At 35.9% G+C, this 26,072-nt stretch overlaps 1 protein-coding gene across 3 annotated transcripts; it reads left to right on the top strand.

Moving 5' to 3' along the window:
- The first annotated feature begins 1,804 nt into the window (after positions 1-1,804).
- LOC110100423 (amino-acid permease BAT1 homolog) lies at positions 1,805-25,051 on the top strand. Of its 3 annotated transcripts, none has more exons than XM_020827923.2 (8): positions 1,805-2,018; positions 2,115-2,375; positions 11,027-11,045; positions 11,170-11,389; positions 11,522-11,703; positions 23,706-23,995; positions 24,254-24,383; positions 24,543-25,051. In XM_020827923.2, exons 1-8 carry the CDS (start codon positions 1,918-1,920, stop codon positions 24,888-24,890), a joined length of 1,551 nt encoding a protein of 516 aa, XP_020683582.1. In that variant the 5' UTR covers positions 1,805-1,917; the 3' UTR covers positions 24,891-25,051. The 3 variants fall into 3 exon arrangements, with proteins under 3 accessions (XP_020683582.1, XP_028547484.1, XP_028547483.1); XM_028691651.1 differs by lacking the exon at positions 1,805-2,018 and adding an exon at positions 9,851-9,990 and having other exon boundaries at positions 2,238-2,375; XM_028691650.1 differs by lacking the exon at positions 1,805-2,018 and adding an exon at positions 9,828-9,990 and having other exon boundaries at positions 2,240-2,375.
- Positions 25,052-26,072: the final 1,021 nt, after the last annotated feature.

Here is a 26,072-nt window from a genome sequence, read left to right as displayed (position 1 = left end):
GCTCATTTGTGGCACTTGAAGACATTGGTCACACACTAGTAACATCATTGGCAGAAGGGGGATGGGAAAAAATCGTGACATCCACCACATCAACTGGATTATTAAAGGACTAAGGGTCCATGGTGGAGGGTTTCGAAAAGAGTAGTGGGGTAGATTTTAGAACTGCTAGTTTAGGAGGATGGGAAGTGGGATTTTAGGAACTTCTTCTTCCCCTAGTGGATCTATCTAGGGGTTTTGTACATAAGGGTTGGTAGGGAAAAGAGTAGGGGGTGGCTTCTAGTAATAAGTGACTCAAAGGGTGCAATTAGATCCAACAATAGAAACAAAAACTACATCTTGTAATAGAGCCCTTTTGCACTTGGACACATACTCTTACAAAGGTAAGCTAGGTTTTTTCAGCAATGAGAGAGGCAACTGCGAGGGGACAACCGATACAACTAACAATCTTAGAAATACCTATAGAAGTCTAACAAGCCAATGAAAGGTCATGTATTTTAACCCATTACGGGGAGAAGAGAAATCTTTCCGCTTTGGATTAAACAATGGTGACCATTTCTGCAAAATGAAATGTTTCCCTCGAATAAACCAATTGCCATCTGACCACACCATTTCAACTTTCATCGACAAAGAGAACTTAAGAAGAAAGAAACCCTTGCTTAATGCAAGAAATGTAAGTGTACCTTTTAGCAACCAAATTTTATTAATGTAAGCCCTCAAAGCTTCATAGTAGGGCCGCTTACCTATGAGTAATCAATGAGGGATAGCCCCAAAGAGGTCGAGACATTTTAGGCATCCTCCTTATAAATCTGAGCCACAAAGTCCATGGGGGGGGGAGGGGGACAAATGAAAGGGGGAAATTGGGAGAGAGGAGAAGGATGAGGAAAATGATCCCATTTCAGCTAAGGGAGAAAGGAAAGCAACGAAACATAGAATTAGATGAGGGGGATTTGGAGAAGACAAAGGAGAGTCTATTTCCAAATGCTATATTTAATGGAGAGTGGAGCAGAGGTGGGGGAAAGCCCCCTGTAGGGACGAGAGTAGCAGAGGTGCCAAGACGACTTGGTTTAGAAGAAACTACTAGTTAGCAGCACGGCGAGTATCTCCTATCTTAATAAACTTTATGAACATATTTGGTATTGATTGATTTAACTTGTGTGCTCATATAGATTATTTTCCTCTTTAAACCTATTTCAAATGCTATATTTAATGGCCTCGACATTCTCTTTGACTTACAATTTCTTCCGCCTCATTTTATTTTTTAAATAATATCATTAAAAATGTAGTGTTACATTTAAATAATGCATCATAATTGTAGTGCACACACACACTAGCGCGCGTAAAAGCTAATCGAGTCAAATCGAGTATTTGCCTTATCAAGCCTGGCTCGTTTAATCCTTAATGAGTCGACTCGAGGTCGAGCTCGACTTCGTTTAGGAAATATCAATCTCGAGCTCGACTTAAAAGCTCGAGCTCGTTTGAAAAACTATAGCTGCCGATAGGTTTTTTTTATAAGATAAGCTTTCAAATATTATAAAAAAATAATATTATAATATAATATATATAATTATATCAAGTAGCTTGATCAGATTTCGAGTCGAGTCAGGTTGAGCTTGAACTCGAGCTCGTTTGATAAACGAGCTTGATTGTAGGCTCGAGCTCGAAGCTCGATAAGCTTGACTCGCGAGCTCGTTAACGAGCCGAGCTCGAGCCTCGGCTCATTTACACCCCTAACACACACTACCCGTTGCATCACTTTTGCCCCAGTCTGCTGATTACAAAGTCTAGTGTGGGCGAAGTCTATGTTCTTTTACAGTTTTCCTTGGCTCATGCAAGGCACCAGTTGAACAGAAGAGTCTCACTTTTTCGTGAAGCCTACTCCCCCTCTCCTTCCTTATCCTTCCAGCACGCAGAAAGGAGATGGTTACCTCCCAATCTGCTAATGTTGCCGTTTCATTAGACTCCGGCCAAACCAGACTCAAAGAGCTCGGTTACAAGCAAGAGCTCAAGCGCGATCTCTCGTACACATCTCCTTTTTTTTTTTCTCATTGCCGAATCTATTTATATTGGTTTTGTGATCATTTATAGTTTTTGGATGTTTGATGGTGTTATTTCAGGGTGTTATCCAACTTTGCCTTCTCCTTTTCGATTATATCGGTTCTCACGGGAGTCACAACGCTCTACAACACTGGACTCAGATATGGTGGACCTTCTGTTATGACTTATGGGTGGTTTCTTGCTGGGTTTTTTACGACAATGGTGGGGCTGTCAATGGCTGAGATTTGCTCGTCTTACCCGACATCAGGCGGACTCTATTACTGGAGCGCCAAGCTCTCGGGAAAGGATTGGGCGCCCTTCGCTTCCTGGATAACTGGATGGTATGCTCTCATCCAACTTTTTCCATTGTTTTTTAAATTCTGCTTTTAAATCTTTTACATTTTTTTTGTGATTTTTTAAAGTGGGGGGATTGGGAAAACAATATGGTTTGATCCTTGAGGTCCTGCTTGGCTTCAAGTAGGATTTACGTCAAGCAGAAATTAGTAAATCTTTTAAATCCATATTTAGTAAATCTTGACAGGATTAAAATATTAAAATTATTAGGCATGACAATCATTAAATCTTGATAGATGTTGATAAATTGTTTGGTTATTTATTTTAGGATTTAAGATTTGTTAGAGAGATCCTAAATCTCTTAAATTCGGTGAATTGTGATATTTAATAAATTCTGGATTTTCCATTCAAAGTCTCTAGTATTCTGATGGTAGGATTTAAGCTAAAATTTACTTAAATCTTGCCTAAAATAGGATACTAAATAGTCCCTGACGGTTAAAATAGTTTTAGCAAGGATTGCTTCAATTTTCTTGATTAATTCCAAGGGTATTGCTTTAGCTATATAAAGAAGATTAAGAATGCCTGTAGATTGAATTGAGCTTCTTAATCTTGTCGGCAAGGGTGCAATCAGAAAGAGTTCAGTGCCCACTCTAATTTTTTTTTCTTAAAAGAATAAGTATTTTAACTATTTGCACAACTTCAATAAATGCAGTTGCTCAAATCCTAAGAAAAAATTTCTTTTTTAATTTCATGCATAAAATTATGTATTTCACAATCTTATTTTGCCCACCCTCAAAAGTGAGGTTGGTTCTGCCCCTGCTTGTCAATTATCTGCTTTTTTGCTTTGTACATTATGTCATATTTGAGGACAATTTAATTCTTTTCTTGTTTTCATAATTGACGGATTTATGGACATATGCATGAGTAATTTTAAACACGATTGTTGTTGGGCCTCAAGCCTTGGATGAGAAAAGTGGAATGTTGCATTATGTAGCTGATAGCCAGCATCAAACTTTTTGAACAATCATGATATGAATCCTTCAATGCATTGCATTAGTGCTCGGACATTCTCTGGAAATGAAACACTGTATGGTCTGAATATAACAAAAAGTTTACAATGACCACTGCATTGGGGCTCGAGTATAGTGTTAAATAAGCAAGGATTCCCCTATTATGAATAGATGTAGGCAAAGAAGCTAGTCCATGAAATTATAATTATAATAAGAACTTGGAATAAAGGTATTCTTATTGACAAATTAATAGAATTAATAGATAATATGATTTATAGGAAGATAAATATTTTATGTAATCAGGAAACTAAATGGATTAGGAAAAACACTGTAGTGATTGATAATTTAGGATTTAAATTTTAATATTCTGGAAGGAATCATATTAGAAATGGTGCAGGAGTAATTATAAATAAGATTTGAAAGATGATGTTATAGAAATTAATATAATTGATTATAGAATTATAGCTTAAAAAATTATTATTGATTCTAAAATTATTAATGTTATAAGTCCTTATGCTCCTCAAGTAGGTTTAGATGTGTTTTTAAAAATAAAAATTTTAAATTATTTAGAAGAATTAATGCAAAGGATATCTCTTGAAGAAAATTTTATTGGAGAGATTTAAATTGATATATTGGCAGAGTGCATTAAAGTTGAAGATCAAAAAAATATTTTTCTTAGAAAAGAGGATATTCAATGTTGGTGAATTAAATATTTTGTAAATTTTTTAATGAATGTTGTGAGAATACGATTGACTTTAGTAATCTTAGCATCCTAAATGAAAATAAAGATTTTTTTTATCATTGTATTAATAAAATGAAAGTTTTAGAGACTATAAAAAAAGTCCTAAAAAGTAGTAGGAATTGATGATATTCCAATAGAAGTGTGGAAATACTTAGGAGATCATGTAATTTCATGAATTACTATATTTTTTAATATTATTTTGGAGATTTAAAAGATATTAGATAAGTGGAGAATTAGTGTGTTAGTTTCTATGTTTAAAAATAAAGGTGATGCACAAGAATATGAGAATTATAGATGAATAAAGTTAATGTGTCATGTATTAAGATTATGAGAGAGAGTAATTAAGCATAAGTTATGATGTGATACTAATACTTCTCAAAATTAATTTACATTTGTTATGTGCTAGAACATTCATGATGATAGAGAGATATATAGAGTTTAATATCTTAGCTTTGTACAAAAATTCAGTACACACATAGGTAAGAGAGAGTGCGTGCTGCAAAGTTATAAAAGTTACTAGAATTTTTACGTTAAAATTTATGAAAAGGGGAAAAACCAATGGACCTCGCCTGGTTGGGGATTCCACTAGTGTTTAGGTTGATTACAAAAAATGCCCTTCCTCTGGAGAAGGCTTTGGCACAATTTAGAGAATATGCATAATATAAAGCACATTCGATCGTTGGAGTTGGAATAATCTAATGTCATGAGAGTTGTTCTTAAGAGATCATTAACTAACTTATTTGATCGATAAGATCGTAGTCTCGCAACAGTGTTTAGAGATCCATTATCGGTTGATAGAGGTCGAAGGGACTACAATCAGACGAAAGTGGTCGAAGGCATTGTAGCCGGGCGGCGGTGCTTGGAGGGACTATAGTTGGGTGACAAAGGTCGAATGGACAATAGTTGAGCAATAGAGGTTGAAGGGACCGTAGTTGATGATGAAGGTCCATAGGATCATAGTGGGTGGCGAATATGTCATGTCCTGGAATCTAATTTGAAATAATTATTTCTTTTATATTTTATATAATTATTAGAGCTATCTGATTTTTTTCAATAATAAAATATCAGTGGAAGTAAAATCTATTGATCAAAATATCAATATATATCTATAATTACTCTTCAAAAATCATATATATTATTTAGGACTTATACAAATATAATAATCCATCTATTCAATTCTGGGTACAAAAGAATAACTAAAAGAAAAAATAAACAAAAAATAATAAAACCTGAGGAATTATGTAACTAATCAGTCTCACACTCTTGATCATTTTCTCTGACTTAAAATTATTTTAATCACATATAATTAGCTAAAAAGCTCAACAAATTCACTGGAATCCTACAATTGAACTCAAAGCACGATAAATAAATAATATGCATATGATTATTTATTTCATAATAATAACAGTCAATATAATCATGAATATATCCATAAATAGTAAAACACATACTATATAATAAAATATGTGAACTGGTAAACCAATAAGGTGTGGAAGCCTGTAAAATAGTGCATTATGATAATAATAAAATTTGTAAACCAATAAACCTAGTACATATGTCATGCATACATCATAATAGTGCTATCAAATCAATAAAAAAATCATATAAATTAGTAAAACTTAAACATTTAAAACTTAAGCATTTATGATGATTGTTAGAACTCATAACAATGAAGTACTATAAAATTAGTATATACATAATATTCAATCATTTTATATAATTATCAAATCAATATCTTATATTATATGCTCATTAATAGAAATCATGTGCTTCGTAATAGTAAACCGTATATCAAAAACAATAACAATAACAGTGAATTAGTAATAACATCCGTATTAGTAAAATTTATAATAGTAACAGTTAAATAGTGTAATAACTATAAATCAGTATAGTGATAGTAAATTAATAATGCATCCCAATAATCACACAAAATAAGCCAAAAGCTATGGCTTGCATGATATTTTTCTAGTAATCACTAATCTTTGGCTCAATAAATAGAGTCGGTAATCGTTATCTGTCGATACAATAATCATCTTCTTATAATTTTAGATTAGTGAATCACATGAATCAATAGAGGATAACAAAACCATAGTATTAAGAAAGTCTATTGACTTACCATCCTGTACAGGTCAGTCAGTCTACAACCAACGTCAATGAGTAACCAACATTTACTTGTTTTCACACGCATTATTATTTAATATTATAAAAGCAATAGCGACCCACTATCACTCAATTACATACTAGTATTCATTTATTATGCTTGCAATAACAATAGAATCAGACTAAACTGTTAATCATTATTCTTATTAAATCGTAAAAAATGCAATAATTGCACTCTTAACCAATGAAATTAGGAAATCAACAAGCCAAAATGTCCAGAATAATCGGAACCATAACATATAAAAAGTTATGCAGTAGAAGTTCACTAAATCCAGAGAAAATTCAATTAAAATCATTTTGAAAGGAATCAAATGGTAGAAATCAAAATCTTTGAAATTAGAAATAGGAAAGAAGTCACCTACAATGATCTGAGCAATTTTCGTAAAAGTGATGGAACGAACCAGGGTTAAAAACTTAGCTTTCTCTTTCATCTCTCTTCTCCTTCATTCCCCTTATCTTCTTTTCTTTCATAACAAGCCACAATGTGAGGGAGTGAGGGAGTGAGTGAAGAAAAAAATATATAAATAAATTTATTTTAGTGCTCAACATTACCTAGTACTATTACGCTGCATGCTAAATCTAGAATTATTTTAGAACAAAGCTTTTAATGTCGTGACGATAATGTTTTGGCGTTGTTGCGCTCTCAATCACAGTGCTGTTGTGCTCTAGTTGAAACAAAAATTTATATTTTTCATTTAAATTTTTTTTAGGTTGTTACAAAAGGTCAGTGGGATCATAGTCCGATGACGAAGGTCTGCGAGAATGTAATCAGGTGATGGATGTCAAAAAAATTGTAGTTGAGTGACAGAGGTTGGAGGGACCATAGTCAGGCGATGGAGGAGGGAGGGATTGTAATCGGGCGATAGAGATTAGAGGGTCTGTAATTGGTTCAACGGTGGTCATAAGCATTGTAGTCGGGTGACGGAGGTCAAAGAGATTTTAGTTGGGTGTTGGAGATTGAATGGACTATAGTTAGGCGATGAGGGTGGGGTGATAGAGATTGGTGGGACATTAGTCAAGCAACGATGGTCGAAGGTATTGTAGTCAGGCAACGGTGGTCGGAGGGACAGTAGCGGGTGATAGAGGTCGGAGGGCTATATTCAGGCAATGGTGGTCCGAGGGACCGTAGTCGGACGACGGAGGTTGGAGGGAATGTAGTTTGGTGATTGAGGTTGGAGGGATAATAGTTGGGAGACAATGGTTTTGGAACCATATTCGATGGGTGACGGTGGTATGTGGATGTTGGTTGATGGTTGAAAGGTCGAGAGACTGTCAGCTAGTAAAAATCTGATTGCAGTTCTTGGTAGGCAAAGTCTGATAGTGGATGTCGAGCGGAGGTCTAGCTACGATGGATGGTTGGAGATCTAACGGCGGACGATTGATGAAAGCATTGTTGGCTGCGGTTGGTCGGAGGTTTGATAGTGGCAGCCAAGAGAAGGTTCGGCGGTAACAGCTGGGAGGCGAGGGTTTCCTGGTGGTGGTGCTCAGATAGAGTTACAGGATTCTTTAAGCCCTAGAACTCTCTTCCCTCTCTTAGCTAAGGGTTTGAGTTCCAAGTCCCAACTCTCTTCTCTTTTAATATAGGGAGGAGGGGGCTATTTATAGAAATTTGGGAGGGACATGCCACATAAATATAGAGCAGATCCAGAGCAAATCCATAGTGCTCCATCAGACAGCCCATATTGATTCCCCTAATCATAGAATGTTTCTTCGACATTCATGTGCTTAAATGACATTGGAATCATGCTATCTTAGGCTTGTGGGATTCGTCTCATCGAGCCACTCAATTCGACTATAAGTATGTTATATTTGAAAATTATTTGATCTTCTAATTAATATTCTAAAACTTCTAGATATACTTCAAGCTCTTGATTTGGGCTCATTTAGGCTTATTTGGGCTCAAATTAGATTGATTTTAGTGTGATTGGCTTCGGCTCGTTAAGATGTTCAATTTGACTATAAGTTTACTAAAATTAGAGTTCATATGGTCTATAATTTAATTTTAAAAGTTTTCAATTGAAGTACGCCTAAAGATCTATGCCTGATCAAGGCAATTTTTGATGTCGTATCAAGATTTATGTTAGGTAGGTCCACTATGGAAGCTATACATCTATTGAGAGGTTTGATGAAGTATAAAGAGAGTAAAGTGGATCTATATATAATATTTGTATATTCATAGAAAGCATTATTAGATATTTGCAAGAGGATGTACCTTGGTATATGCTTTTTGCTGATAATATTCTTTTTGTTGATAAGACTATAGAGAGAGTTGATGAAAAACTTGAATTATGTAGGTCAACCTTAGAGTCTAAAGGTTTTCCTTTTAGTAGATTTAAAATCAAATATAAGGAGTATAATTTTTGCAATAATAAATCTAGTGGTAGGATTATGACATCAGATGATCAAGTCATTAAAAAGAGTATACATTTTAGATATCTTGGGTCTATTGTTCAAAGTGATGGTGAAATAGATGAGGATATTATTTGTAGAATTCAAGCTGGATGGTTGAACTGGAAAAATGCATTGTGCCTTTTGTGTGATAGAAAAATACCCTCAAATTTAAGGTAAATTTTTATAAGACAGTGATGAGACCTGCAATGCTTTATGGCAAAGAATATTGGTCATTACAAGAGAAAGATAAAATCAAGTTAAATGTTGTGAAGATGAGAATGTTCAGGTGGATAAGTGGCTCTATACTTATAGACATAATGCAATGAGCATATGCATCAAAAGGTTGGAGTAATTTCAATGGCAGATAATATTAGAGAGTTACCTTAGGTGGTTTGGTCACATAAAATGTTGGCCTTCCGATGGCCTTTTAGGAGAGTTGATGTATTAGATCCGGCCTTGTTAAGAAAGGTAGATCTAGGCCTAAAAATACTTTGTTAGAAAGTATTAAAAATAACTCCTTTTTTTAGATTTAAATAAGAATTTAACTCTTAATAGGACAAAATAGATAAAAAGGGTTCATGTAGCCAACCTTATGTAGTGGGATAAAAATTTGTTGTTGTTGGATGAGTAATTTTGTTACCTATATTTTATTTAGGAATGAGAGGGAAGTTCTTTTTATTTAAAAGAAAATATCTCATTGAATTGTTTAGTATTTCTTAATTTTAAGGACTACGTTTAAAAGATTTTTCATCTTCAAATTTTTGGTCAATGAGAATGCCGCTTTGTTCTATAACAATTAAAAAATATTTTTCTTGTTTTTGAATGTTTTGGGAAAATTTGTGAGTCGGATGCCTTTTATAAAAAGGTAAAAAAATTTCCTCCAAAGAAATGGAAGATCAATTTTGAAATTTATGAAATTATTTTAATGTCTTGTTTTGGATTTTCAGAAATCATGATGGTCCTGCTCTGCACGCTGTGGGCCGTTTATGGCCATGTTTATTTTAGGAAACATTGAGATACATGCCCGTACCCAATAAAATTATCATAATCTGTTGCTATGAAATTACCTTGTTATACTTTCCTCTTCTTTTTTTGTTTTTTTTTGGTGTCGTGTCTTTATGGTATTTTCCATTAGTTAGGCGCTGAAAATACATGCAACATTAAAAAATTTAACTATCATGCTTACTTCATTACAGTTAATTGCATGTGTACTCCACAGGGACCTTGTGAGAATAAAAGATGTTTAGATTGGTTTAGCAGAGTTTCAAATTTATGTACTGCCTCTTCTGTGAACATTATTAACATAGACGAGTGCATTGGATTGGCGGATGACATATCATCTGAAACATGCCTTTTTATGTAAGTTTTGGAGGCTTTTTTTCTTTTTTTAGTAGAACTTTTAAAAGGACTTTCTGAAAAGCTCAGTATATCTTCATATGTTGTGTTAGTTTTGAATTTAAAGATTGATGTTGTAAAGATATTTTTTTTATTCAAGAAGGCTCATTGTAATTTGGAACATGTGTATTCAGTACAAATTTAAAATATTTCACGTTGTTACCGTTTCAGTGATTTCAATTGAGTTAGAAGGAACCTTGCAAGGGGGCATTTTTTATTTTTATTTATAAATATTTAACCTCACAACTGTGTCACGATCAAAATTTAAGGCTGATATGGGTTCTGTGATCAAATCAAACAATCAATATTTACTTTGAGCCCCCAAAAGTTGAGTTGAGAATTTGATATATGAACCTTAGAGTCGGTTAATCAGGAAGAGCTCAGGGCGAGCAATTGTTCACATTGAATTTTTTTTTCTTAGAAGAATAAACATTTTAACTATTTTGCTCCCTTCAATTGATGCAATTGCCCAAATTCTAAGGAAAAAATTTATTTTTCTATTTTGTACATAAAATCATGTATTTCACAATCCTATTCCCCCCCCCCCCCCTCCCCCCCCCTAGAAAAGAGACCGGTTCCGTCCCTATTACAGAGTTGTCAAACACATGGAAACTACCTTTATTGAATAGCTTTGATGCATCTATGGCAATCATATTTTCTATATTCCAAAGCCCTTAGAGTTCTGTTGTTGTCCGATAGATGTACAATAACTAGAGAGTTGTCTATCATACACTTGTAGTTGTTTTCTATATTTTTTGAGTTGTTTTGTACTCTTTTGGAGTTCTCTAACTTGGTAACCTATCACTATGTAAAGGAAACTGTTGGTTTCTTGATTTACCTTCATTTGTTTTATTTAGTTATGTTGGTGATTTTTTATTCTTTGGGCTAAAAATGGGAATTCCCTATTTTGCTAGTTATTATTTTGAAAATATGAGCATGGTACTGTAATTATCTAAAGAACTCTAATAAGGTTCTAATATTGTAACTCATAATTTTGCAGGTTCAACATTGTTGGGCAGGTAATTGAATTTCCTTTATTCGAAGATCTTCAGTTTTATTTATCACAGGAGGTTGATTCATTCTCTTAAGCTGAATCATTTGTTTTGTATTCCTTCTGAGCCTTTGAAAGCATTCTTTTGACAGTGGGCTGTAACCACTAGCGTAGATTTCTCCTTAGCACAACTTATCCAAGTGATCATCCTTCTCAGTACTGGAGGGAACAACGGTGGAGGATACCTAGCATCCAAATATATGGTTATAGGATTTCATGGTGGGATTCTTCTCATGCATGGGATCATAAACTGTCTATCAATTAGTTGGTTATCATTTTTGGGACAGCTTGCTGCTGCATGGAACGTCTTGGGTAAATGTTTACTTCAATTCCCTTCAGAATTTCTAGTTCACCATATCGAATTTGCATTAAGAACTGATACGGTAAACTCGTTTTCTCGTTTTTTTTTTCTCCCCTTTTTTCTTATTATTTCTTTTTTGGTAGGTGTTTTTGTCCTCGTGATTCTCATTCCCTGTGCTGCTACCGAGAAGGCCAGCGCAAGATTTGTGTTTACTCATTTTAATACTGAAAATGACGCTGGGATTCATAGCAAGGTTTACATATTTGTGGTGGGACTTTTGATGAGCCAGTATTCATTGACAGGATATGATGCATCTGCGCATATGGTAAATAAACATCTTATTACAAATGATTAAAGCATATTGGCTCTAAGGTGGTTTTCCGTCTAGAAAAGCAATAGCACGCAAGGAATAGCTAGAAAAGATAGAATCATGCAAAGCAAGCACATATCAAGCATAATGATAGAGAAGATATAGAAAGATGTTATTATAGATGATGTGGATATGTGAGTCTTGTATATCCCCATAAAAAAAGAGGAGTGCCCGATTATGGGGACTAAGAAATCATAAAAAGGATTAGCCTTTAAGCTTAAACATAAGTCAGTAATAATGGGTTGTTAGCCTTAAGTCTAAATTGAACTCAATAACTTAATTTATAAATAAGGTAGACCCTCTACTACAAAAAATTCATCAATTCCCGATGGTCAAATCCACTGGAAAAACAAAAATATCCAATGGTAAAATATATTTTCTGACGAATTTCTATCTACTCCATTTCCGTCGAAAAAAAAAGTTATGGGAAATGGCCTTTCGTTGAAAATCTTTCCGTTGAAATACTTCTGGTGAATTTTCAACATATTTCTAACAAAAAAATGGTCGGAAGTATAGGCAGAATATTTCTATAGGAAAAAATGGTCCAGTGAGATTTTCAGCGGGCTTACTCTACCTTTCCAGCAGCTAGTCCGCATGAATTTTCTTCAAACAATATCTTCTAGAAAAACCACAGGAAAATTTCCGGCTGAATTTTACCATCACAGGATAGCTGGAAAATTGTATTGATTGATTTCCGGCGGAAAAGCCACCGAAATTCACTGAAAACCTGTAGGAAAAAAAAACACTTTTCACTTAAATTCTTTTTTAATTATCAACAATCGAAGATAATATGATACACACACAATATAACATAAGAATAACAATTTCAACAAATTAGATTTAACTGAAAACCAAACAGTAAACTATTGTAAATTGAATTAACTGATGAACAACTACATCAGTTCTGAATCAATATATAAAGTAAATAAAATACATACATCAATAACCTCACTAAAGCTAACACTACTACTATTCTTCGGCGTCCTCACTCTCCTCAACTTGTGCAGCCTGCTCCTCACAATATTGCTCCATGAATTTACATAGCTCAGCCTGCATCTAACATTACTGCATTTTCATTTCAGCTTCTATTTTTTGCATATGCTTTGGCTCTTCTGTCAGGATGGCCATCTTCTGCTTAATTAGCTCATTCTGGCTGCTATCTGCAAAGCCCGCTGAGCTAAATGATTGTGTTTTATATGCATAGGCTTAAAAGTCAAATATGTAAACTCTCCTCTTATGCATTCCGCCTACTACTTGTAACCACATACTATAATCTGGGTACATCAATCTCACAGAGAATCCTCACCAACAACAACCTAGCTCTCCCTAAGCCGTGTATAATTCTCCTGAAATATACGAAATACATGTAACGATTCTATATAAATCACTTAAAAACATAATAACTATGTAAGTTTTTATACTCACATAGGATTTCATTGATCACTGATCAACTAACGCATGACCCTCCTGACATTAGTGGTTGCAAAAAGGCAACTCCACGGCAATGAGCTATCTATTCGTCACTTCTTTTTTAGAAGACTCTATTAAGTTAGCACAATAACTGAAAATATATGTTTGAAAACATATTAAACATGTATGTTTATACCATATGTTGTCTATGCTTAGTATGTAAAAAGTCACCATAATGGAGTAAGCTGCCTATGGTCACAACATCATAAGCTCTATTCTGCTTATTTTGTTGCCTCTTAATATAATCAGGACTGACCCAAGCTCTTCTCAACTATGCCCACACACCCTCACCAATTCAAGGAGGTCGTTCGCCTGACTACTGAATATTTATAAACATATCTCACAGGCAAGTCGACACTCACTTTTCAAAATTTTTCCTGATCCTGTCATTATTTTGGGGCAGCCATCCAAAATCTTTTTGTTTAACATTCACATTATAAAATATGGTTTGTTGTTATACTTTAAATGCATATTTATTATTTGAATAATTTCTTAACCACATGTCCTGAACATACTGCAGTATTTTCTTCTATGAAACATTAGGGGCATCATATTTGCTCCTTATGATTTTTGTGATCTTGTGCGTTGGTTTCCTTGTTGGATTAAAGCTATAAAAAAATGAAATTAGTACAAGTTAATCCATTAACATAAAAAATAGTTTGTACTTACATGTCTTTGTCAGGATCTATGAACATGTGGTCATCTGTAATCAGTGAACCACCCTCAAGGCGTTGCTCCATACCTATTGAAGGTCCACCTGGATATGGTTGTTATGGGGATGGATAATAGAAAGGCTGTTAGTAGGATGGGTATAGGTAAGTTGAAGGGCCTGCCTAAGATGGTTGTAAGGGGTAGTATGGGTAAAAGGGGGTGGCATGTGTAGGGTATGGTGAAAGGAAGTGAGTGTCTAGTGAAGGAAAGTAAGAGTTGGTATTAGTAGTACTAAGAAAAATAGGAGTACCCTGGCTCAGCTTGTAGACTATGATCCAGATGTCCCCTTAGCATGGGCTAGCCTACTGACCACCTTCTTTCATCGACCATATATGAATGTAATTGACCTGTGAGGGGACTCAATGCCATCTGAATCCAAAATAAATAAATAATGTATTAAAATCTAATTGTGCATAAAAGAAACATTAAAAAATTCATTAGATGGAAAATTAAATATCTCATGGCATTATTTTATAAATGATAGCTAGTTATGCAACAGAGTAAACTAAGCAATGGTTATTATTTTATGACATTTAATCAATACAAGTTAAACATATCTAGCATTCAATTGTCATTAGTCGATCATATTTCACTTGAGTTTAGTGTCTCTTTGTTAGCTGACTCATTCTCACTATTGGTATCACTATAAATATCATCCTCTTCCAACCTATGATGCATCTACACGGACACGTCGACACGGGCACGACACGACACAGACACGGGACACGGCATTTTTTAAAAATATAGGACATGGGTGCAGCGTGGACACGACATAATAATTTTTTTAATATAATATATAGAAATTAAGGTGATATTATATTAAAAATGACAAGCAATAATAAATCAATTTCATGATAACTTAGTAGAAAATGTCTAGCACAACCACAAAAAAATAAGCAAAAAATCATTTAGTACAACATGAAGGTGAAACTACTCAATAGAGAGAATGATAGAATTAGATTCAGAGGTTGATCTTTGGCCTTCAATATCATCATCATTGAATATCATTGCTTCTAACTCTGGTTCATCTAAAAAAAGATTTTCAACCTTCAATAATCCCATATCATCAAGGCACTCGAACTCATCTCCAGCAACATCCCACATCTTGTTATCACATGTCATATAAAGTGGGATTTTCTTTGATAGATGATGAAGATTTGTATGCACATAAACTAAATCTTCAGCTCGTTGTGGAGTTATTTTATTCCTCTTAATTGATTGAATAAATGAGTATGTGCTCCAATTTCTCTCACAACAGGAAGAGGATGATACTTGAAGTTCTGCTTATTTTTAAAGTTCATAAGTTTTTTTGTATAGAAAGATACCGAGCGGTATCGAGCATGTACTGAGCGGTACCGAGCATTTACTTAGCGGTACCGAGCATGTACTGAGCGATATCTAGTGGTACTGAGCATGTACCTAGCGGTACCGAGCATGTACATTAGGTTTTTTTGGTAAGTTTCAAAAAATAATAATTAATATTTCAGGCGTCGAGAGTCAGACGTTGATGCCAGATGAAATTACAATAAATTATATTTAAAAAAAATCATAAAATATTTAAGATACGCGTGTCGGACACACATGTTGGACACGCGTGTACAATTTGCATTTAATATTTTTTAATCGGACACGTTTTCGGCGTGTCCAACACGTGTCGGAGTAGTGTCGGATGAGTGCCGTGTCGGACACGGTGTCGGACACTGCACGCCTCTTTGAGGGGAAGTGTCGGTGCATCATAGCTTCCAACTATACCTCAGTGTCATTCAGCACAGTATGGTCATCAAAATCATCCTTAAAATATGATATTCTCTTCTCTTGATGCACTACCTATATCATATAAAGACTTGCAATAATACCTTAAGGTTTGGTTTTGATAACTATAAGCAAATCTTGTTTATCTCTAACTTTGATTAGATATTTAGCATAATATACCTAATTGGCTTGATGTGCTATGATGAATGGATCAAATTTAGAATATGTCCTACTTCGATAATACCGTGAAGCGGATCTCACTATTTGGAATTGAATCATATCACTCGTAGTTGAAGAGGTTGAACTGATTATTTATTGCCTTCACTTGGATATTGTAGCTGAATAACCTCAACATTCACATTTTCTATATGAGTATTTTACCTTATAGAAATACCACAATTTTCATTTTTTCTCGCTTCAATCCAAGATTTTATATAAAATCTATATCCATTCACAAAGAAAATAGGCCAAATGTTAACTGCTCACATGGGACCCCATGTAAGGTCATTTAATCTTTTGTTCAAAATCATATTTATTGGGTTATTAACCTAAAACATATAATAAAACATTAGGATAACTAAGAGAGATGTTAGGAGGTTTTATATTAGTTTTACCGTTAAGGTTCAGGTGCTGACAAATGTCTTAAACTATTTTGCGAAATTCATCTTTATTTTCTCTATGGTGGTTATATCTACTGTGGGTAACAAACTAAAAAGCATCCTGCAAACCATTGGTATTAAGGTTGTGGATAAGCATCTTGTTATAATGGTAATAGTTATGAGATACTCACTCTAATAGGGGTTCAACTTCTTAGCAGTTGAGGAGGGTGTACAATATAACAACAATGATCTCCTTATCAATTAGATATCTAAATGTGCATCTTCTTCATGGCTGCCTCCATGAGTTAGCTTGCAACAAATTTGCGACAGCAATTTCCGCCACAAAATCAGCGACTGAAATTGACGCCTCTAATCTCCCGCAAAAAAAAAAAATCTTCGAAAATTTTTGTCGCAAATCCGTCACCATTTTTGACAAAAAATAATCCGCCGTAAAATCCGTCGCAAACTGCTAACTTTCCTATAGTGGATAGTCGACAACCACGATAAAACTTGTCAAATAATCACTACAGATTATCGAAGATATTATAACTACTATTTTTCAATGATTACTGATAGCTACTCAAAAACATATTTTACTGGCAATAGCATCATATATGTAAATGAATTGTTCTTATGATGTAGATTGTATGTAAGATTAGATTTCTTTTTAATTTAGTTTGAAAAATTAATTTAAAATTCATTTAGTAATATAAGATAATTGTTATAATAGGTAAACTTTTTTTGTAGTGATTATAAGTAAAATAAAATCAAATTTACTTTGTGTTTATCATCTTTGAGTCTTGTAGAATTTAAAATAATTCATTAAAGTTGAAAGAAACCTAAAAATACTGGCCGGACCAATTATCCTTGGATCTTCATTTTCACACTTAGTATTCTTGAACTTAGCTTATGAGCTTATCTACAAGTAGCAAATACGAAAAATACTTGGCAATTAAATTAAATGACACCACAAAGGATTGTTTTCATTAAATTACTAGTAACCCACATATGAGATACATATGATCATGGGGTCACAATTTATTCGTAATTGTATAATAGCCTTTTTTTTTCAATTTTGCAAGATATTTTTTGTCTTGTAAAAATAATTATCTATAATTTTTTTATTTTTTTCTTGTAAAATAAAAAGGTGATATTTGCATTTCCATAGAAATGTCTTACCAACCAAGAAGTTTATTATATTGCAAGCCAAAGTTAGCTCAACATATATTCATCAAAAATTTCTCCGATTAAATTGTTATATTTTGCTCTATTAATTTGACGGTATGATAGGAAGTACTTGAGTTCGCAAGTAATCCTAAGGGGAAATACTTGAGTTTATAAGCTAACTTATCAATAATGGGTGAAAACAGCGACAAATAGGCTGATTTTAGAGAGAAATCAGCCAAACAATTGCAAGAATTTCAGTAGATTCGAGAGAAAAAATGATGAAAACTTATTCTCTTTAATCCACGAACAAGAAAAGTAATACAAGATACAAGTTTATTCGATTAAAGAGGAAGAAATAACTCTCCAAATCTCTAACAAAGCCTAGAGCCCAAAAGAACAATCCCTAGATCTCAAATCTTCTCCAAATTCAATATGAAAAGAAAACCCTAACCAAAAAGACTAATTAAAGCCAAATGACTCCTATAAAAAGACTAAACAGCCCTTAATTCAAAATTTCCCTCCTAAACAATGATTACATTAAGCAATTGGGTCCGCTAGGGCATCCGCCCCCCTCCCCTTGGTTCCGCCCCCCACGTGGCTTGGGCCGCCTGGTGTAGCAGAGAACTGGTCAAGTTGGTCTGATTTAGCCCCCCTTCTGGGCCGGCCTAACATTACTCCCATCCTAAAGACTCACCTTGTCCCCAAGGTGAAATGAAGGAAAATGGAGCCTCACTCTCAAATATCTCCTAAGTAGCATCGAAATCGGGAAGGTCCCTCCATCTGATAAGCACTTTAGTTTCCCTTTTTATCGGAGCTGACTCCCCCCAATTCCAGTGGTTCTCAGTTCACTTCCAAGTCCTTTGTCAGTGTCGTTGGCAACCTTGCACAAAGTGCATTAGGGCTCTTCTCAATTATGATACATGGAAAACTGGGTGTATGGTGGCGGATGGGAGTAACTTCAAACGATACACCACTGCTCCGATCTTGTCCACAATCTCATAGGGGCCAAAGTAAATCGGAGCCAATTTCTCATTTCTCCTGTTAACAACTGATCTCTGCCTGTAGGGCCTTAGTTTCAAGACTACTTTCTCCTTGAATTCATATTATATGTTCCTCCTATGTCTATCTGCTTGTTTCTTCATGATTTGTTGTGTCTTGGACAGATATTTCTTCAATTCCTCCAACACCTTATCCCTTTCCTCTAAGTGCTGCTCAACTGAATAAACTGATGTGCACCCCCTCCCAAAATGCACTAAGTGTGAGGGGTCTCTTCCATACAGTATTTTAAAAGGAGTCATCTGAGATGCAGAATGGTATGAGGTATTTACTCAGTCCATGCTAACCATTTATCCCACATCCGTGGCTTTTCAGAAACAAAACACCTCAAATAAGTATCCAAGTTTCGGTTCACCACCTCTATTTGACCATCTGTCTATGAATGATAGGAGGTGCTTATCTTAAGAATAGTGCCCTGCAACTTGAACAATTCCCTCCAAAAATGACTGAGAAAAACTTTGTCTTGATTAGACACAATTGACTCAGGAATCCCATGCAGTCGAACCACTTCTCTGATGAATGCTGCTGTCACTATCACTGCGGTGTAGGGATGTCGTAAAAGGATGAATAGTGCATACTTAGTTTGTCAACCACCACCATGATAACTATGAATACTTCTGATCGTGGTAGGCCGTCTATGAAATCTATGGACACTTCCTCCCAGACTGTTTGGAATTTCCAAGGGTTGTAGTAGTCCTCTTAGAGCCATGGCCATATATTTATTTCTCTGGCACACTTCACACTTTGCCACCATCTGCTCAACATATTTATACATCCCCTTCTAGTAAAGCTCCGATGCCAGCCTTCTATAGGTGTTATGTTCTCTTGAATGACCTCCACTGCACTGTCGTGGAACTCCTGTAACAAGTGAGAAATATTTATGGAAGTTTGAGGCATCACAAACCTCTCTTGATGCAAAAGTCTCCCCCCTCAATATAGTAACTAGGATGGCTACTATTATCTTTAATCAAATCGTTCCTGGTCCTTCTCAACTCTTTATCATGCATATTTTCTTTCTTGATATCCCCCAGTCTATCATCAGTGGTACTGAAATAGCCAACTTTTGAAGTTCCCTAACACATCTGGATAAGGCATCAGCCGCTTTATTTTCCAAACCAAGCCTATACTGGATTTCAAAATTATAGCCTAATAGTTTGGACAACCATCACTGATACTCCTTGATCACCATCCTTTGCACCAACAGGTACTTCAAGCTCCTCTGATCCATCCGGACGATGAAATGCCTTCCCAAAAGGTAAGGGCCCCACTTCTGAATATCCATAACAATGGCTATCAGCTCTCTCTTATACACCGAAATCTAGCCCTGGTTGACAACACTTGACTGAAGTATGCTATAAGCCTGTGATTTCGAATCAGCATTGCTCCCAACCCATATCCGTATGCATCGGTCTCTACTACAAAGATCTAGCTAAAGTCTGGAAGAGTTATAACTTGAATTGTAGTTATGGCTTTCTTCAATCCCTCAAAATCCTGAGTTGCTTCCTCTCCCAACAAAAAGTTGTCCTTTAGTTGCTCAGTCAATTTCCAAGCTATGGTACTGTACCCCCTCACAAATCTTCTGTAGTAACCCGTCAGTCCTAGAAAACCCCTCATTTCCCTTATGTTTCTAGGCATATGCCATTTATGCATTGCTTCAATTTTTGTTTGATCGGCTGCCACGCTCTCCTAGGAAACTACATCTTTCAAGTACTCCACACTAGACTGGGTGAAGTTACACTTCTTTAGATTGGCCCTCAGTTGATGCTTCTATTAAACTCACATAACCATCTTCAAGTGCTCCAGATGCTCCTCCTCCGTCTTGTTGTACACCGGAATGTTATCAAAAAATACCAGCACAAACTTCTTGAGTTACTGCCGGAATACCATGTTCATTAAAGAATGGAAAGTAGCAGGGCGTTTGTGAGCCCAAATGGCATTAACAAGAACTCGTAGTGCCCCTCGTTCATCCTGAAAGCCGTGCTATGAATATCCACCATCCTGATTTGATGGCAGCCCAAGTTCAAGTCCATCTTAGAAAACACTACTACCCCCCCATACAGCTCATCTAGTAGTTCATCGATCACTAGGATGGGGAATTTATCTGGCACAGTCTCCTTATTCAACGCCTTGTAATTCACACAAATCCTCCAGCTCCTATCCTTCTTTTTGACCAGTAAGACTGGACTAGAGAAAGGGCTCATACTTGGTCTGATGATCCCCGCTTCCAACTTCTCCCTCATCAGCTTCTCAATCTCATCCTTTTGAATTTTGGGGTAGCAGTAGGGCCGCACACTAATCAATGACACCTCCTCTTTCAAAAGGATTGCATGCTTCTGCTCTCTATGTGGTGGTAAACCTTGAGGTGGCTAAAACACCTCACTTAACTGTTGTATGAGTGGTTGTACTGCAAGAGGAATGTCTCCCCCTTCCCCTACACTAACCCCTCTCCAAGCATTGCAATTCCACTAAATATCCGCCTCCCACCTCCTGTATGATTCTGATCATGGATTTGAGAGATAATGCAGCCCTGGACAACCTTACATCGCCTTGGATCACCATCCTCCTTCCTCCCACCACCAGTTCCATCCTCAATGCTCCCCAATTGACCTTGGTCTCCCCCAAGGCCTGCAGCCATTTCATCCCCAAGATGACATCAGTACTCCCTAACTCCAAGGGAAGAAAGTCCTCCCTAACCTGAATCCACTGAATGGTCGACACCACTCCTCTACGAACTCCTCTACCCATTTCCAACTTTCTCGTGCTCATTATCACCCCATAGCCTCCTGTATCCACTAATTTCACCCCTAGCAGATCCACAATCTTGGTGGAGATAAAATTGTGGGTTGCTCCACTATCTATTAATACTACCACCTCTTATCAATTATCTCTCCCTTCATTTTCATAGTGTGATTCAGAGTGAATCCCACTATTAAGTTTATAGAGACTTCTGTTACATCAAGATGAAACTTCCCCTCTTCCTTCATCTCTAACCCACTCCCACCTTTCTCTTCAGCTTCCTCGTCATCATAGACGGTGAGAACCTGAAGGGTTTGGTCCTTATACCTATACCACGGTATGTACTTCTCATCACATTTAAAACACAACCCTTTTTCTTTCTTCTCCTATATCTCCTTCTCTGTCAGCCTTTTGAAATATCTCCCATTTCCTCTTCCTCCTCTCTCATTGGGCACTTCCTTCAGACTCCCTCGCGCTGGCCCCTTGTGATCTAAGAGAGTGGTGGTCATCCTGTACGATCCCCCCGAGTTGCTCCCCCTAACTCCTCTCTCCAATTGCTTCTGATCCTCCACCAACTGGACTAGCTTCATGGCCTCCCCCAGATCTCTTTGCCACATCACCCTCAATGCTGCCCATATCTTCTATTTAAGCCCTTTCATAAAGTTCCCCTCCAGCACTATCTCAGAGAGCCAGTCTAATCTGCCGGCCAAGTACTCGAACCTGTCACGGTAATCTACCATAGTCCCCTCCTATGTCAAGGCAAAGAATTGCTCATAGAAGTCTCCTCCCCTACTGGTTTGAAAATATTCTAGTAAGCACTCTTAGAATTCCCTCCAGCTCCTGATGGGTTGCCTCATGTCACGTCATTGGTACCATGCTAGTGTCTTCCTCTCCAAGCATAGTCCTATCGCTATCAGCTTCTCTTCCTTCGTCAACCTGTTGACAGAGAAATATCATTCCACCTTGTAGATCCAATCATGGTCATCCTAGCCCTCAAAGATGCCCTCTTCAGCTTCCTCACCTTCGGGTCACCCCTGTTGCCCCTGAATCCTCCATATCCTCCCATTCCGCAAAGTGAAGGTGCTCCCCAGTTGTCACGTTCTTCCCTTCAGCGATCATACCCAACCCCTTCTTCAAATTCCCTCTTCTTCTTTCAAATTCATCCCCTCTGCGGTAGAAATCCTCCCTTCTCCCAACAAAATCAGCAGCCCTTCTTTCGAAACCAGTGCTCATCTCCTCCCTAGAAAGTGGTTCTAGAAGAGACACTCCATCATCACCCTCAAAGATCTCCACTTTCGAATTTTCTCTTCCCCTAAACATGTTAGGGTTTCCACCTCTTCCATGGCCGCCAATGGTTTCCCTTGCTTCTGATGCTGTCAAATTGGTCTTTACTTCTAGAAATTTCTTCAACATCTTTTCCATCACGGCGAACTTCCCTTCCGTCCTTTCATTATTGGATAATGTCTGTTTTTTAAAATCATTAAAGTTTTCCTCCAAATCTGATTTTAGTTGCCCAACTTCTCCTTCCAAAACCTCAACCTTCTTCCTGGCCATAACTCTTCCTAAGATTTACGAGAAGATCTTCTTCCGGATGAACTTTCTTTGCTGAAATTTCAGAATTTCAGCCGTCGATGGTCCCTAGACGACGCTCTGATACCAATTTGATAGAAAATACTTGAGTTCGCAAGTAACCCTAATGGGGAATACTTAAATTCGCAAGCAAACCTATTAATAATGGGTGAAAACAATGAGAAATAGACTGATTTCAGAGAGAAATCAGCCAAACTATGCAGGAATTTCAGTAGATTGGAGAGGGAACACGATGAAAATTTCTTCTATGCAATCCACAAACAAGAAAAATAATACAAGATACAAGTTTTTTCGATTCGAGAGGAAGAAACAACTCTCCAAATCTCTAGCAAAGCCTAGAGCCCAAAAGAACAAACCCTAGATCTCAAATATTCTTCAAATTCAAGATGAAAAGCAAACTCTAACAAAAAAGACTAATTAAAGCCAAATGACTCCTAGTAAAAGACTAAACAGCCCTTAATTCAATTTTTTCCCCCTAAACAGCGATTACATTAAGCAATTGGGCTCACTAGGGCATCCTCCCCTTGGTTACGCGCCCCACCTGGCGTGGGCCGCCTGCTGTAGCAGAGAACCAGTCCAGGTTGGACCAGTTCAGCCGGCCCCTATTGGGTCGGCCTAACACAATACATGCAACTTCATTTTCTTAACTTGTGTACAACCTTATTCCCTGCCAAATGACTGTTAAAGTATCCAATTTTGGATGAGCATTCCCACCATTACCTGCTGATAAATAATGTCGCAGGTAAGAGATGGTTGATTTTACATTATATGACCGAGAAGTTTGTCTGCTTCGAGATGTTATGATGCCTTTGAACTTTTGCGTCATGACGAACTGTATTTAATTTGACTAAGTCTGCATCTTGAACTTTCCTTCAGACTGAAGAAACTAAAAGTGCAGACATAAATGGACCAAAAGGAATAATTAGTGCCATTGGTATATCAATCATTGTTGGTTGGGGCTACCTAATTGGTATCACATTTGCAGTTACAAATATCCCTTATCTTCTGAGCCTTCACAATGATGCTGGAGGTTATGCAATTGCTGAGGCGTTCTATCTTGTCTTTAAGAGTAGATATGGCAGTGGAGTTGGGGGCATCATCTGTTTGGGTGTTGTTGCCATTGCCATATTCTTCTGCGGAATGAGTTCAGTGACAAGCAACTCAAGGTAAAAATTTCTACCTTTCACATATATATGCTCCATCGTCATCATAATTAACATTAGACTTATCCTTACTACTTGAGCTTGGTTTTTTATATCTTCATCCTTCATTCCTTTTTTTGCCACTGCCGATTGATCTATTTGACTCAACTCAAAGTACTTTTATAGGTTTTCTGGATGACTTAAATTCTTCTAGAAACTTAGATTTTAATACCCTTAGATGAATTAACTCTCTTTTAACTAACTATTTTTACTAAAACACAGAATGGCCTATGCATTTTCAAGAGATGGAGCAATGCCTTTTTCTTCATTTTGGCATAGGGTTAACCGGCAAGATGTTCCTGTAAATGCAGTATGGCTTTCTGCGTGTATATCATTCTGCATGGCACTTACGGTAATGAACTTCTATTTTCAATGATACTGTTACTCAAAAGGTTTTTAATTTCTATTTCCTTTGAATTCTGAACCTTTCTCAAAACGTGACTACAAGTCCTCTGAATACTAATACTGTGGTTTTGCTTGCTTATTCTAGTTAATTGTTTTCCTGTTGCAGTCTCTAGGAAGTGTAGTAGCATTCCAAGCAATGGTGTCTATAGCCACCATTGGCCTCTATATCGCCTATGCTCTCCCAATCTTTTTTCGAATAACATTGGCTCGTAAATCTTTCATTCCTGGCCCTTTCAACCTCGGCCGCTATGGAATAATTACTGGTTGGATTGCAGTCCTATGGGTGTTGACCATCACTGTCCTCTTCTCTCTTCCTGTGGCTTACCCAATCACAAAGGACAATTTCAACTACACGCCTGTAGCTGTTGGTGGCCTACTGCTAATTACAGTCTTATCATGGATTTTAAGTGCAAGGAAATGGTTTAGGGGACCCATAACTAACATAGATACTTAAATAAGAGGTTTATTTAAGTCAATAGCATAGGCTTATTTCATCCCCACCTCTTTTATTAGCAGAAGCTTCTTGCATTATTTATGATGAGGATGCTAATATTCATTTTAGCTTATGAAATTGTTGAAAGTAATGAAGACTACAATTTTACTTGGGTTTTTTTTGTTGCATTTGATTAAAGCATTTGCTCTACTCAACAATAGTGGATTGTAGTCCCTTACTGAGTTGGTCGAGTTTGAGTTGAGATAAGGTGGAGTAAACTTGGCTATTTCTCTTGCAAATAACTCCATAGTATTTTAAAATTTATTTTATCATTATTTTCTTAATGTATTTACAACACTTGAACAAGTTAAAGAGCATATGATTTGCATTCATTTGATTAAGATAAATACACAAACCAAATAATTTTTAAGTATCAACTTCTTTTATGTATTTCTTTCTTTCACAATAAATTAAAATATAAATAAGATTTAAGAAATTGTGAGTAGTAATCGAAACTAGAGATTAAAAGCAATCAAAGTGATAAAATACCAACTGATTTGGCTTATAATATCTCTTGAAAAGTGATCTAGCAAGTAATTAATTTTTCAAAGGGATTATTACAATATAACTGAAGCAAAGCTTTTCGCTGTCTCATTTTTGAATCAACAATCATAAATAATAAATATTTCAGAGTATAGCAAAACAAAATCAACAATAATATATTATGGTTGCAACATCCACTTCAAAGTGTTGAATTGATCACTCTTAACCTAATCTGCTACTGAAAAAGATTACAATTTTGAGATTAAGAATCTCTCTCTCTCTCTCTCTCTCTCTCTCTCTCTCTCTATATATATATATATATATATATATATATATATATATATATGATAAATAGAGAAACATGCAATAAGAGTCAACATTTATTTGTTCTTAATATCAATAAATATTGAGTACCTTCAGAGATTTATCCATTTTGAGTTTTTTTAAATAATTGAAATATAAATGCCTTAAAGATTTTTTTTAAAGAGAACTTATACCTTTTGATACTATTTTCTTTTAAAATTTTTAAAAAAGAACATGTATTTTATGAGGCTTATCTCTTTTGAGGTTTTCAAGAAATAACTTAATCCTTATATTTCTTATGCCTCTGAGGTATTTTAAAAGAGTATGTATCTTATGAGACTTATGTCTTATAAAATT

The sequence above is a fragment of the Dendrobium catenatum genome, unplaced genomic scaffold, assembly GCF_001605985.2.
Source record: "Dendrobium catenatum unplaced genomic scaffold, ASM160598v2 original_scaffold_37698, whole genome shotgun sequence".
In the NCBI taxonomy this organism is placed as follows: Eukaryota; Viridiplantae; Streptophyta; class Magnoliopsida; order Asparagales; family Orchidaceae; genus Dendrobium; species Dendrobium catenatum.
This window is presented reverse-complemented; position numbering and strand designations above follow the sequence as displayed.

What these genes read in the sequence shown, in the direction of transcription:
- LOC110100423 (XM_020827923.2), top strand. Translation starts at nt 1,918, where the DNA reads ATGGTTACCTCCCAATCTGCTAATGTTGCCGTTTCATTAGACTCCGGC. An exon ending in ATGATGCATCTGCGCATATG is followed by an intron (nt 11,704 to 23,705) that starts GTAAATAAACAT and finishes ACTTTCCTTCAG; the next exon opens with ACTGAAGAAACTAAAAGTGC. An exon ending in CATTCTGCATGGCACTTACG is followed by an intron (nt 24,384 to 24,542) that starts GTAATGAACTTC and finishes TTCCTGTTGCAG; the next exon opens with TCTCTAGGAAGTGTAGTAGC.